Raw genomic sequence first — 16,398 nt, forward strand, 5'->3', positions numbered from 1 at the left:
ATGGGCTTCCTGTAACTTGAACGTTGCCATTTTGTTTATTTACGTCTGTGAAAAAAAGTTATTCGCCGGTGAATAATAGGGTTATTCAACGCTGGTGTAAATTTTTAGGGTTATTCGTTCTTTCTTGCAATCAGAGATATATCTGTTGCAATTGAATGAACATAAACTGAATTATTCAATGTCACGTGATAACGTTTTACCCAATAGAATTGTTTAAAATATATGTAAGGTATAATAATTCTAGTAAACTAAATGTTGTTTTTGAACAGAGTCTGAGTAGTGAATCTAACTACACTGAAACTAATCCAAACACGAGAAGTAGACTAAAAATGATCAAGTACTGGGAATCGCAAGGGAACAGTCCTGTCGTGTGTATTCATTTCTTCGTTTCACCAAATTAACTCGTTCTCTTTACAGTTAAACAAAATATAAATAATATGAAACATGCATGGATTAGTTTTTATCCAAGTTTCTTTAACCTTAAAAAATTAAAGAAAATCCCGTATTCCAATTTGACATTATTGAGGAACGGTAGGAAACGGGATTTGGTTTCTATCGGGAACAATTCCGTAGTCCCATTATAGAAATTGTGTGTCCCCACGATGGAGAGATCTACATAAATAAGAAGGAGAAGAAGTTGTGGTTCGATGATATTTGGTATGCAGTTGCATTTGCATGTCTCATTTCCATAGAGATAAAACAACTCAATCACGGTCTATAGACTTTGAAACTTTTTCTTAGTTTACATTTAAAGTTTGAGTTTAGATTAGATTAAGTAAAGCCGGGCCACTAGTGGTAGGTCAATGATATTTTGTATGCAGATGTATTGGAATATATTTCCATGGACATGTATCAGCTCAGGTTATCAGGTAAGGTCCTTTGACGTTGAAACCATTGCATAGATTACATGTTCAAGTTTGTGTGAAGCAATTATAGCAACACAATTAAAAAGCCCTATTTTGTAACAGAATTCAATTGATGAAAAACCAAAGTCCTGACGTATTTACGAAACTAAATATATAAGTAGATTTTTCATGAAGACAACGTATTGAATTGACCATTTTAGAGTTTTTATATTTTGCCTTGAGACGTCATTGCGTGATTGTGTGTAAAATTATATCCATGAATTCACAAAGTTCAATCATCATTCTCATCGCTTATAACACCCTGCTTAGTCGAATCGTTATTCTCATATCACGGATTTGAGATTTCGAAAGACATTATCATTAACGTCACAATGTGCGAGGAGGCGTTATCAAGCATGGTTTCGTCAAGCATAAAATTTGTCTAAGGGAGGAAAAAGACCAGTGATTGAACGATAAACAAATAATAACATTTTCTACATATAGATTTTGTAAAATATCATGCCGCTCAACACAACGTGAAGCTTATTGGAAGTTCTTATTGTGGCTCACGGCTAATATTGTGTTGAAAACCAGATACTCTATATGTGTACTCTCCTTACATCAGATTTAACGTTTCCATTCAGACGACTGCCACCAAATGCATGGTTGTGTATAACTTATCAAGTAAGGTTGACAATGTCAAATTGCTATGCAACCACTGCTAACAAGTCAGATGCAACACATTCTTGACCGTTTATGAGAATACTATCAATAAATAATAAACTGTGTGGTTAAAAAAAAATGTTTTCGCTTAATTATGACTATTGAACAGCGGTATGCTACTATTTTCTTTATTTAGTATAAGATTATGAAATGAAGATGAATTCATAATGTAACTCCTGTTTGTTGTTCTTTATCCATGATATCGTTTCATTTTTCGACACGGTGTGAGATTTTAAAATTGCTTTAAAGGTAATTAACAACTACAGACATTAACAAGGAGTCTGACACTCTATACAATATAACAAACTTCTTACTCTGAGACTAATTACCTGAATGATAAACTATCACATGATTACGTTTTAAAGATAAGGGCCATATACCTACGATACAGATACCAACTGATATAAATAACTAGAAGACATATAGAATATGTGCTAACAGTGCGAATCTGATTAGAGGAAATTCAAACTGGCATGAAAACAATTGTTTTTTTTTTTTTACAATTTCACAACAATTGTATAATATACTCAAATTTTAACAATTATTTTATTCGAATTAGAATGAAATCACATGACAAATATTCAAATAAAATGGCGGAACATATAGACGAAAGATTATTAGAAGATAACTAATAATAAAAATTCAATTATATAAAAACTGTGTACAGATGGGTTAACTTTAATTTGAACAAAGCAGAAACCAGTTTTTATTTGCTATTTGAAATGATATCATTTTCTGATTGTTACTATGCCTGAGTGATGCTAGCGCCATGAAATAATGTATAGGTATTTGAATCCTAAATGGTTTTGAAATGTTCTTGGCAATCTATGATATTTTTATTAACCATCAACAATAATACATTTCTGTACAAACAAATAATTCAAGAACTACATTTACAGAATTTCTTTATTTAAAATAGTAAATAATGTGCTTATATAAAATTATGTTACATGAGGATTTCGTTACCACAAACAACTTAAAACCTTAACAATTAAAAAAAATATAGTTAAATAGATTTGATTTGCAAGTTTGACCGTATCTGTAGAACAATTATTTCAATCAGAATAGCTCAACCTAATGTCAACGGTGATATTGTTTGACGTTATAATTGGGGTACCTTCATGACGAATAACGGTAGAAATTACGTTAACGATACACAATTTTTAATGCATGACAATAAAATGTTCACTTTCTTTATGACGATAACGCGGGATTATTTGAGACCTGTGAAGAATCACGAAAGTGACCGTTTGACGTCTGACGTTAAGGGCAATCATACATATTGTTTACCATGGTGCTTTGCTTTTGCGCCAATTGGCATTTCATTTTCTCCAAAAAAATCTTTCATTTGCGCCACAAACCATATTTCATTTGCGCCAATACTGAAACCTTTCATTTGTGCCAATATTACAGGTAAATACAGGCAATACATTTATGATATATAGCATTATAAAAAAGGATAAAATTGTCATTTTCATTAGTCGAGATTCATAATTTATCCACAGACTTTTTAATCAATTGAAATACGATCCGGGTAAAATTATCAGGACTTATCACTCCTTTAAATTAACTAATTCTAAAAGGTTACCAATTCAACACTATAATCATACCTTTAATATTGTTCTTCATTGAAGACTGACAGGTAAAATTATTGTATTTGAATTTATACATTAGTATACAAAACTATATCCACAGGGACCTATTGCAAAAGATTCACATAGTCTACAGTTTTATAGCCACCTCTTATGTAAAATTTAAAGAAGGGGCAAGATTTAAAAATTGTAAAATATACAGTAGAGTTTGTGTCATTTGAATGATACTAATGATTTATGCCAAGGAGACAAACTAGTTCCAATGTTAAACAATATTTTAACTAAGTGTAAACATTTGTTTCGGGAAAATAGCAATATTGTAAACTATATAGATTTGAACACCAAAATATTAAGATTTATGGTATTACACATGTTGTATCTATGGTGCGACACAATCAGGATACTCAGTCTGCAGTTTACATATGAGACATCGGTTTTTCAAAATAAAGACTTCTTTCTCTAGTTTTAAATTTTCTTGTACAAGTTTAAGCCTTTTTGTTTCTTCCCGTAGACGTTCATTATCTAAAATCAGATTTTCTTTCTTTAATTCTTCCAGAATCCTTCTGCTGTTGCTTCCCCTTTTCAAATTTCCTAGTAAAATGAAATATAAATTTAACATAAGGTTATTATCATGCTACATATATTTATATTGTGTTGTATTATGTAACTTTATGCAATAATCCCATATATGCACATTACAATTGTACAAAATGGTTGTTAAAAAAAATAAAAAGTTGCCATTTATTTCAATTTGTAATATATATTTTCTTTTTCATATTCTTCTGAGATTTGTATCTTCAAATATTTGTTTTACCGTTCTAACAAGTGTTTAGATAATATAGCTGCATTTATGTACAATGTATACAAACTTCACAAAATAAAAATATTTCAGAAAAAAAACCATTCCACACAATAATGTATGCATGAACGTCTATATACAGACTTTTCTATTCCATTGAATTATCAATAAATGACCATCAATGGCTTCAGTGGTAGATTAAATTTGTAAATTTCCCTCTACATATAAAATAAATATACAATATCTGTAAAGTATCACTATACATATATTTAGAATATCTTTAAAAGTATGATAATAAACACCTAAGATTATGCTTGATACAGAAATTGGTTTGAAACTAATATTACATATCTGTTCTAACTTTTGACAGAAATTTAACAAGAATGTTTTTGAAATCCAGTTACCTTCAGTTTCTTTGGTATAACTGCTTGTTGTACTTGTCACGCTATCATTTTGTCCTAGTATATAAGATAACATTTATTACTTAAAAAATAATTCATGCATTCTAAAAACATTTAAATTGGTTTTAATAGAGGTAATATTCAAAGTTACAATTGTGCAATATGGTTATTAGAAAATGTAAAGAGTAAGTTTCCCTCTATTTTGTAATATATATTTTTCATTTTCATATCCTTCTTGGATTTGTATCTTCAAATATTTGTTTTCCAGTTCTAACAAGGGTTTAGATAATATAGTTGGATATATGTACAAAAAAGAGGGACGAAAGATACTAGAGAGACAGTCAAACCAACAATGTATACAAACTTAACCAAAAAGAAAAACAAAAATATTTCAGAAAAAACCCATTTTACACAATAATGTATACATGTACATCTTTAAAACTTTTCTATTCCATAAAACTATCAATAAATTACCATAATTTGCTTCAGTGGTAGAAGAAATTTTTAAATTTCACTCTTCATATAAAATAAATATATAATATCTCTAAAGTATCACTATACATATATTTAGAATATCTTTAAAAGTATGATAATAAACACCTAAGATTATGCTTGATACAGAAGTTGGTTTGAAACTAATATTACATATCTGTTCTAACTTTTGACAGAAATTTAACAAGAATGTTTTTGAAATCCAGTTACCTTCAGTTTCTTTGGTATAACTGCTTGGTGTACTCGTCACTTTATCATTTTGTCCTAGTATATAAGATAAAATTTTCATATCAATATTTATAACTTAAAAAACAATTCATGCATTTTAAATACATTTAATTTGGCTGACCCTTTATATTCACAATTTATCCAAAGTGATAAAGATAAAATTTACAAAAATGAAGGTCAAACCGATGTTTAAATGTACTATGTGTTAGAATAATGAAGTTAAAAATATACCCTTTGCACAAGTGCAAAGTATGTATATATTTGTTTGAAAAATCTAACAAATACAAAGTATAAATAGCGCGTCAAATTAGAATTTTCATGAAGTTTAAAGCGGCACACCCTCTAAATCTCCGCACTGAAGGTAAGTTTGGTACTCTTTTCTAGTTTTCAAACACAGAAGAGTTCCATATACCATGTTTTCTTTACCTGAGTAATATAATTCATTCTTAGATTTTTTTTCTTCTTAGAAAATTAAAGTTTTATGGCGGTGTTACAAGTCTGAAAATGAGGCAGAGGAAGCCGTATCTGTTCTTTAATTTCTAGTTCTTTATGATATGTTAACGGAACCCAATCAGAAAAGTTTGGATAAGTAATGAAAAAAAATCATTAATATATCTGAATGTGATATTAAATGATATGGCTTTTTTGATTTTCTTGTTTTGACAAGTGTCTGAAGGAACGCCGACTCATATGAAAATAAGAAGAGGTCGGCAAGGAGAGGCGAACAGATCGTTAAAACAAATAAACAATTATTTCTGCATTTGTTGACATTTCCTAATATTAACTTCACGTTTTTTTTTTGTCCGATACGAATATGTCTTCTCGTTATTTTTTACCTTTGGCTGCTGTCTTGCTATTATACCTTCATAACCAGTCGATAAGTGTATAATTTAACACCGTTTTATTCGGATTCTCATTTATAAAGTTCCTTGCTTTATATGAGAGTTGATGAAAAGTAAATGATTTTATTATCATTTCTCAAACACTTTGTCTTCACCTCATAATTGAGTGATCACACACATATTGGAGTGATCATAAACGTATGTATATGTGTAACAAGATTTGGTAAGAAAATCCACGAAATACAAATGTTTTTACAGCATGTTTTATTAAGACAAGGATTGTCATTTACATTTACATTCCATAAATGCTCAAAACTGACATGACCAATGGTAGTTTTTTTTGTTTTTTTTCAGTGATTGAAATAGACGACGTTAAATTCTAACTTAAATTAATTTCATCCATAGAATATATATCACTTCAAACCAATAAAAGAATGTACTGATTTTTAAACGACCAGTCTGAATTGGTCTGAAATTTTCTTGATGAATACTTGACTGTAGTCTGAACCATACTTAATAGTCTGAACTTGTACTCGACCGTTTTTTAACCTTTTTTAACGCGTCTGAATCTTGCTCGACCTATTCTGAACCATACTCGACATAGTCTGAACATACTTGACCTAGTCTGAACTAACATAGACCTTTTTTGTTTTGTTTTTATCTATTTTAAATCATCAGTTTAGGAAATTCTTTTAATAATAACTTTTACCCCTGACTTGAAATTTGAACAACAATATGAAATTAAAAATGTATTCAATATAGCAGTTAAACCAAAATTTCACAATAAACAAAATATAGCTTCAACACCATATCCATCAACACTTATATGTATATGTCACCTTCAAAATAAAAAAAAACCAAGCTGATTAAATTTTCTTAAAACTGAATTGTGAAATATATTTTCAATGTTATTCAAAAATGTTTGAATGTTTCAAATATAATTTATGGTTAATGGACAATTTTCATCATTTAACTTTGACTATGGTGTCATTTGAGTTAAGCTAATAATGCATTCATTGAACATCTATTTTTAAACAATATATATATAAAATAGTATATCAAGCATCTTAATAAATTTTAAAAATGGCACCTTTGTTTTGTAAAACCTAGAATTAAATATAATCATGATAACAAAACTTCCATAGCAATCCTTGATGACCTTTTAAAAGAGAAAATGTGTTCCAAAGCTGTACGTTATTTATTTATTTCAATTAGATTAAATATTTTTTTGTCAAAATTAAACACCCCAGTACAAGTGTGTTTTACAGGTAAAAGAAAGAACACTTTTCTTTAGCTCGTGTATTACTCTATTTCTAGTGAATGCAAAAGGCCTTGCGATTTAAGTTTAATAGGATGTTGCAATTTCGGATGAATGCTATTTCGAATTTAATACTCTCTGACCAGGGGTGATCTGTTTAACAAGCAGGATGTATATATTAATTTATACTTCACCACTAATCATAAGAACAAGTATCATTATTTTTTTCCTTAAGTTGATGTATCTATAATACTAAAATAACGAGGTCCAATTTGTCAGCCGTCATCGGGTAAAAACGACAAATCAAAGAATTCAACTTTATATATAGCTTATATAGGACAATGGTGTAGATTAAAATTACACAACTCCAGACCCTTTTGTTATCCACATAATTAATATTGCCAATAATTAACAAGTTCCGGGTCGAATCCGATACCGATACCAATAGTATATTCACATGTTACCTATTACCTTATCTGTACGTTCCGCATCTGACAGGCGCACAAACAAACGGTGTATTTATGATTTTGCTATATACACGGGTCATAATCACAGGGCTGACACTACTAAGTTTTGTATTTGTTAGCCGGCATGACGTTAAACAGTGAATCACAGAGTTCAACTTTATTTATGACTTATATAGGACAATGCTGTTGATTAAATACTCCATTCCAGGACCTTTTGTTTTCCAAATAATTAATATAACCAATAATTGAAAAGTTCCAGGTCGACGGGTTCAAACAGAAAGATTTGAAAGCAGAGAAAACTTATCTTATAATCGGCATGACTTTATCAGATAACAATACCAATACCAAATTAAGGCTTACGCATAGTTATATACTTTAATTCAGTCACGGACCCGCGATATCACGGGTGTGTTCTAGTATTACATATAACTAGAACACACCCGTGATATCGCGGGTCCGTGACTGAATTAAAGTATATAACTATGCGCAAGCCTTATTTTTGTATTAGTATTGTGATCTGATAAAGTCATGCCGATTATAAGATACACAGTTTTCTCTGCTTTCAAATATTTCTGTTTAAACCCGTCGAACTGGAACTTATCAATTATTGGTAATATTAATTATTTGGAAAACAAAAGGTCCTGGAATGGAGTATTTTTTAATTAACAGCATTGTCCTATATTAGTTATAAATAAAGTTGAATTCTGTGATTCGCTGTTTTACGCCATGCCCGCTAACAAATTGAAAACTGTACCTATACGCCTTATTTTTAGTCCAGATTTTTGGTATTCGTATTGTACTGATTAAAATACTACAATAGGTAACAATTTGACAATTTAGTAGTGTCAACCCTGTGATTGTGACCCGTGTATATAGCATATAAATCCTGAATACACCGTTTCGTGGTGCGCCTGTCAGATGCCGAACGTACAGATAAGGTAATAGGTAACAGGTGAATATACTATTGGTATCGGTATCGGACTCGACCCGGAACTTCTTAATTATTGGCAATATTAATTACGTGGAAAACAAAAGGGCCTGGAGTGGTGTAATTTTTAATCTACACCTTTGTACTATATTAGTTATATATAAAGTTGAATTCTTTGATTTGTCGTTTTTACGTGATGACGGCTGACAAATTGGACCTCGTTTTTTTAGTATTATAGATATATCCCTAATTATTGTATTAGATACATTTCTAATATAAGGTTAAACAGTTTGAATGCTTCTGTTTGGCTGTTGTCACCTCATTAAAAAGATAATTATATAACTATTGTATGTAATCATAAAACTCTTTTTTATTAAGCAATTTAGGAAAATTACGATTAAAAAATGAATAAATTATCATATGAGATAGTTTTATTGAAGGGGGTATGGGTGTCTTTCGCCATCTTGGATTGTAAAAAACATAGAATATAAAGTCCATTATTTCAATCAAGTTACCAAATTTGAAGCCGGAATGCAGATAACTAATGTGATTTATCTAAACAGTTAAAATTTAAAAAAAAAGTGGAGGTTATTTGTTCAAGTATGGTTCAGACTGGTCGAGCATGGTAAAGACTTAACAAAATAGGTCAAGCACTGGTCGGGAACGGGTTAAGACTGTTTCCAACTGGTTGAGTGCAGGTCGAGAACGGATTAAGACTGTTTCAGACTGGTCGAGTAATAGTTTAGACTATTTTCAGTGGTAAATATTAGGGTCACGTACAACTCAGTACAGTCGAGTATAATAAAAACTTGGGTCAAGTAATGTCGAGTAAAATGCAGACCAATTCAGACTGGTCGAGTAAAAATTACACAGTCGAGAACAGGTATGGGCTATTTCAGACTTTAACTGGTTTGTGGGGAACTGCGAAATTTTCTACAACATCCTAGATTTTTCAATAAATTAAAAATGAATGCATTTGTTGGCTGCTCAGCAACATTATTTTAAATATATACCTATCTCAAAGGAACCAGGGTTTATAATAATAAATGTTTCCTCATAATTAGATTTCTGCATTGAAAATAGCGAAATGTGTTTGTTTACAAAGTGTAAATACGGTCCTAATTTCCCAACGTTAACAATACAAACGTAACAATGGGTCATCAAAATCATATTTCGTCGTAAAACTAAAGGAAAGGATTACTCTGTAAATATTGACTTTGGCTTTATATAATTATTTTAAATATGTGGGTTTTCAGGAACAGTTATTATTTTTTAGTACCACGAAAATCAAAATTACACTGTGGCAGATATAACATCGGTAATGTCAGAACCCCATAGAGTCCCTAACTTACCACCACACAACGATTCAAATGATATAATCATCATCTCTGCATTTTTAACACTTTGGGAGTCCGGACATTGAGACCTTCCTTGTTCTACACAAGTTTTATATTGACTCACTGCCCTATAATGACATGAAAAAGAAAAATATCGATTATAAAAAAAACTTATCAAAGTGTCAGTATTATAGATTAAAAATATATGTTTATCCTCGTTTTTATCTCTATAAGATTATTTATTTTGTGTATCGAATCAGTCTATCAAATGATTTACCCTCTTTTTCAATGCTGAAATTCTTTTTCTTTAAAAAAAAAACCTTGACATTAACAAATCATGCGTTATCCATCTCTAGCTAATGCGTTAAATTGGAGTTCACATGAATACGGATTCAATGAGGTCGAATTATTCAGATGCAATTGAATAATTCATCATTAATGTTACTTAGCTTATTTTGACAAAATTGAACTATACTGGCTGCTAAAAGCGAATAATTATTTCACTATTTCTCTTTCATTAGTGATTGATCAAAAAAGATCATACTTTATATTTGTTATATATCTCGTAGCTAGTGCCCCTTTAAGGTATTTTGTGGTTACAGGTCTTCAGCTGTTTCGGTTCTTAAACATTCTTGGCTTTAAAATATTTGGCTGATGAAGGTGAAGCCAGAAGATTGCTCCAGATGCATGAAATAAATAACGTGATGTTTTCTTTGTAAAATATTTTTATTTGTTTGAAATACTGAATATTGGAAAATACGTAAATAAAATGTTTAAGAACATATATATATAAAAAATGCTTTCAATAAAAAGGCAACAATATTTAGAAACACATATTAACATAAAATTGTTGTTGAAATTAAATGTATTTTTTTTTCAAATATTGTTCAATACTTCATTAAAATCCTTTGGTTTTTCTAAAAAAAAAAAATGTATATGAAAACATTACTTAGAATACACTTAAATTTTATTTGGCAAATGAGCTATTACTATCAGCTGGTATGTTGTACAGATTATTAACCTTACGACGGAGTTTATACACAAATTCCAAGTACGAATTGTAGACAGAGAAAATCTCTCTATCTCTCTCTTTATATAAAATTCCCATACAAAATATTTGTAATTGATTTGTAATCAAGTCAAAAGAAATTAAGTCAATATCTTCATTTCTTCCCACACAAAAAGCATAGATAAACTCATCATAGATACCAGGACTAAATTTTGTATATACGCCAGACGCGCGTTTCGTCTACAATAGACTCATCAGTGACGCTCGAATCCACAAAAGTTAAAAGGCCAAATAAAGTACGAATTTGAAGAGCATTGAGGACCAAGCCCACGCATGAATTTTATTTTTTTTCTTGCCGCTTGGTAGGTTAGGGGGAGGAAGTCTTTTCTTTGTCATTTTGAGGCCTTTTATAGCATACAATGCGGTATGGGTTTTGCTCATTTATGAAAGCCTTATGGATATCTATAGATGCTATCTTCTATATATTTTTGATTTTTATAGAAAGTTGTCTCATTCACAATCATACCACATCAAATTACACAATATATTACGCAATGCTATACTGCTTGTCAGTTTAATTCTAAGATTTGTATAGTATCTGTCATTATGATTCGAGGGATACGAACTTTTTTGGACTTCGTTGGCATATGTGAACAATTCAAGGCATCTAGTCTTGCATTACAAAATGTAAAATGTTAAATGTTTTTTATAGAGGTCAAAAAACGATGATAAACATATATTTTTAACCTATAATACTGGCACTTTGATAAGTTTTTTGATAATTGATATTTTTCTTTTTAATGGTATTACAGGGCAGTGAGTCAATATAAAACTTGTGTAGAACAAGGAAAGTCACAATGTCCAGATTCCAAAAGTGTTACAAATGCAGAGATGATGATAAAATTATACGAATCGTTGTGTGTTGGTAAGTTAGGGACTCTGTGGTGTTCTGACGTTACAGACGTCATATCTGTCAGTGTAATTTTGATTTTTGTGGTAACAAAAACAATAACTTTTTCTCAAAACCCATATATTTAAATTATATATAGCTAAAGCCAATACTTCTCCGTTAGTTTTACGACGACATACTACAAGAAGTCCGATTTGATGATCCATTGTTACGTTTGTATTTTTAATGTTGGGAATTTGGCCGTATTTACACTTTGTAAACTAACACATTTCGTTTTAAAACACCATTTTACTATTTTCAAATAACTGTTTAAATAAATTTCTTTTTAACTGACATGACAAAAACCACAATAGAATAAAGATATATAGTAAAGCAGATTTTTTACATCTGTATAATGATCAGAAGAACAATTTCATTAAATTTTCTATTTTTTTTCAATTTGATGTATGTATATTATCATGTAATATATCTCAAACATACATGAATTTTTTTTTTTTTTAGTTAATTATGAAAGTGAACTCTTAATAGCTGCACTAACGAAGTGTACAATCCCCTAAGGCATTTTCCTTGGGAAAATAGCTTACTGATTAAAGATGAAAAGAGCAAAAATTAAAATAAAACATTTTGAATTTTGCAAAATTTCATGCATTTTCTAATGGTGCACATATATAGAATACACAAAAATAATGTATAAGGATAAATAGACTATATATAAACATAAGCTTTTTAAGGAAATGAATTTCCATATAACACTTAGAGTGTATCGACAATACAGTTTGACTGAGGATACCTTATCCTGTGATTTCATTGTTTGCTCCTATCACAGGACCTAACCAGGTGCTCCGCAGGACGCAGCTTTATACGACCGCACGGGTCGAACCCTATCGAACAGTTGGGGTAAGTATAGACACAGCATTCAAGCTTGATACAGCTCTGAATTTGGATTGTGATCAAATTTTTGACAAAATATGGGTTTCTGACACAAAACAAATATCAAGATCTTATAAATCTATTGAACAATATTGTGCAATTAAAGATTTCTTCAAACTTTTTAAAAATTTGATTTGAGAAATTTGGAAATTTTTTTTGAAAACTACTACCACCCCCGTTTTTTGGCAGTTAGTCCAAAATCTGACATTTCTTTATACATAATTTACAAGTAGTGTAAAGGAGATAAATCCGAACATACCCAACATTAAAATTGAGAATGGAAATGGGGAATGTGCCAAAGAGACAACAACCCGACCATAGAAAAAAACAACAGCAGAAGGTCACCAACATGTCTTCAATGTAGCGAAAAATTCCCGCACCCGGAGGCGTCCTTCAGCTGGCCCCTAAACAAATATGTACTAGTTCAGTGATAATGAACGCCATACTTATTTCAAAATTGTACACAAGAAACTAAAATTAAAATAATACAAGACTAACAAAGGCCAGAGGCTCCTGACTTGGGACAGGCGCAAAAATGCGGCGGGGTTAAACATGTTTGTGAGATCTCAACCCTCCCCCTATACCTCTAGCCAATGTAGAAAAGTAAACGCATAACAATACGCACATTAAAATTCAGTTCAAGAGAAGTCCGAGTCTGATGTCAGAAGATGTAACAAACGAAAATAAACAAAATGACAATAATACATAAATAACAACAGACTACTAGCAGTTAACTGACATGCCAGCTCCAGACTTCAATTAAACTGACTGAAAGATTATGATTTCATCATATGAACATCAGGCACAATCCTTCCCGTTAGGGGTTTAGTATCATACCATCATAGCATATATGAGAAGAACATAACCCGTGTCATGCCAACAACTGGTTTTTGAATAAATGTGTTTAGTTCCGATGCAAAGACCCTATAAGTGAATAAATATTAACGTCAAAATATGCAATCTTTAATGACCTTACAACAGTATCGTAACTATATCCCTTCTTAATAAGTCTATTCAAAGGTTTTGTTAGTTTTTGAGGTGAATACTGACACCTTTGTGCTTTATAAAGAATATTTCCATAAAAAATTGGATGTGAAATACCTGAACGTATAAGAAGTCTGCATGTTGAGCTATATTTACGAATGATGTCCTTATCCCGATGATAAAATTTAGTAAATGTTTTGACTAGTTTGTGATATCGAAATCGTAATAATTTTTCAGTAATAAATAAATTTCTCTCGTTAAAATCTAAAACATTGTTACATACACGAGCGAATCGTACAAGTAGAGATATATAAACACCGTAAGATGGTGACAAGGGAACGTCACCATCTAAAAATGGATAATTAACGATAGGAAATGAAAAATCATCTCTTTTATCATAAATTTTAGTATTCAGCTTTCCGTTAGTGATATATATATCAAGATCGAGGAAAGGGCAGTGGTCATTGTTAGTATTAGCTTTATTTAAAGTAAGAAGTTCAACAGGATAAATTTCTTTAATATACATACTGAAGTCGTCATTATTGAGAGCCAAAATATCATCCAAATATCTAAAAGTATTATTAAATTTGTTTATCAGATGTTGTTTTGATGGGTCTTTGCTTATTTTTGTCATAAATTGTCACTCATAGCAATAAAAACCAGGTGCTCCGCAGGGCGCAGCTTTATACGACCGCAGAGGTCGAACCCTGAACAGTTGGGGCAAGTATGGACAAAACATTCAAGCGTGATACAGCTCTGAATTTGGATTGTGATCAAATTTTTGACATAACATGTTTTTTTTTACACAAAACAAATGTCAAGATTTTACAAATCAATTAAAGATTTCTTCTTCAAACTTTTTAAATCTAAAATTAAATAGTTGACACAGCATAGGTTTCTGACACAGAATGAATGTGGTCTAATGAACTTAAAATATTTTTTTTGCCTTTGAGCAATTCACTATGCTGTTGAATATTAATCCTCTCAAAAAAATGTTTGAAGAAATTTTCTTTTTATTTATGAAATCTGAAATGAGAAAAATTTAAACCCCCCCTTTTTTTTCACATCCCCGTTTCCCTTTTTCCAAAACTGATATCAATTCAAATTTCTAATGGAGTTTGCAACAATAACTACTCTTTTAAATACATCATAAAATATTAAAATGTAAAATAAAGTGCTTGTTATCACTGAATGGTAAAGATTGGTTGGTAGTAAAAGTGAATATACATTGTTTATTGTATAAAACAATAAAAAAAACTTCATCAGCAACATTTTATATTGGCAAATTTCCAATGAAGTTATTTACATAAAGTTATGGGCAAATAAAAATAGAAAATGACATCATAGTCATGTCTGGCAAATGTCCAACATACATTATCTAAAAACATTTTAGATAAGATAAGGAAAAAAAGCTTCATCAGCAACATTTTATATTGGCAAATTTCCAATGAAGTTATTTACATAAAGTTATTGGCAAATAAAAATATATAATGACATCATAGTCATGTCTGGCAAATTTCCAACATATATTATCAACTTCTATTCTATACAAAGAAAGATAACTCCAATTGAAAATTAATTGCTATTGCACAATATTGTGCAATTAGATATTTCTTGCTATTGTGCAATACTGTGCAATTGAAAATTTCTTGCTATTGCACAATACTTGATATGGAATCCTGATTTGGACCAACTTGAAAACTGGGCCCATAATCAAAAATCAAAGTACATATTTAGATAAAGCATATCAAATAAGCCCAATAATTTAATTTTTGTTAAAATCAAACTTAGTTTAATTTTGGACCCTTTGGACCTTAATGTAGACCATTTTAAAACTGGACCAAAAATTAAGAATCTACATACACAGTTAGATTTGGCATATCAAAGAACCCATTTATTCAATTTTTGATGAACAAAGTTTAATTTTGGACCCCCATTTGGACCAACTTGAAAACTAGGCCAGTAATTAAAAATCTAAGTACATTTCTAAATTCAGCATATCAAACAACCCCCAGGATTCAATTTTTGTTAAAATCAAACTAAGTTTAATTTTGGACCCTTTGGACCTTAATGTAGACCAATTTGAAAACGGGACCAAAAATTAAGAATCTGCATACACAGTTAGATTCGGCATACCAAAGAACCCCAATTATTCAATTTTTGATAAAATCAAACAAAGTTTAATTTGGACCCTTTGGGCCCTTTATTCCTAAACTGTTGGGACCAAAACTCCCAAAATCAATACCAACCTTCCTTTTATGGTCATAAACCTTGTGTTTAAATTTCATAGATTTCTATTTACTTAAACTAAAGTTATTGTGCGAAAACCAAGAATAATGCTTATTTGGGCCCTTTTTTTGCCCCTAATTCCTAAACTGTTGGAACCAAAACTCCCAAAATCAATCCCAACCTTTCTTTTGTGGTCATAAACCTTGTGTCAAAATTTCATAGATTTCTATTACTTAAACTAAAGTTATAGTGCGAAAACCAAGAAAATGCTTATTTGGGCCCTTTTTGGCCCCTTTTTCCTAAAATGTTGGGACCAAAACTCCCAAAATCAATCCCAACCTTCCTTTTGTGGTCATAAACCTTATGTTAAAATTTCATAGATTTCTATTCACTTTTACTAAAGTTAGAGTGCGAAAACTAAAAG

General features: G+C 30.5%; 1 protein-coding gene across 4 annotated transcripts in view; it reads right to left on the minus strand.

Moving 5' to 3' along the window:
• Positions 1 to 2,456: 2,456 nt before the first annotated feature.
• The window catches only part of LOC143072981 (fibroblast growth factor receptor 3-like), a 43,679-nt gene continuing 29,737 nt past the window's right edge, over positions 2,457 to 16,398 (minus strand). For 2 of the 4 annotated variants that reach the window (XM_076248181.1, XM_076248180.1), the window contains exons 10-12: positions 5,063 to 5,116; positions 4,364 to 4,417; positions 2,457 to 3,751 (exon numbers count right to left, since the gene is read on the minus strand). In XM_076248181.1, the coding sequence (XP_076104296.1) occupies positions 3,540 to 3,751; positions 4,364 to 4,417; positions 5,063 to 5,116 (320 nt within the window). In that variant the 3' untranslated portion in view covers positions 2,457 to 3,539. The remainder of the gene's footprint in view (positions 3,752 to 4,363; positions 4,418 to 5,062; positions 5,117 to 16,398) is intronic. The other 2 variants (XM_076248183.1, XM_076248182.1) reach the window with 1 other exon arrangement.

The sequence above is a fragment of the Mytilus galloprovincialis genome, chromosome 4 (genome assembly GCF_965363235.1).
Source record: "Mytilus galloprovincialis chromosome 4, xbMytGall1.hap1.1, whole genome shotgun sequence".
Lineage (NCBI taxonomy): Eukaryota > Metazoa > Mollusca > Bivalvia > Mytilida > Mytilidae > Mytilus > Mytilus galloprovincialis.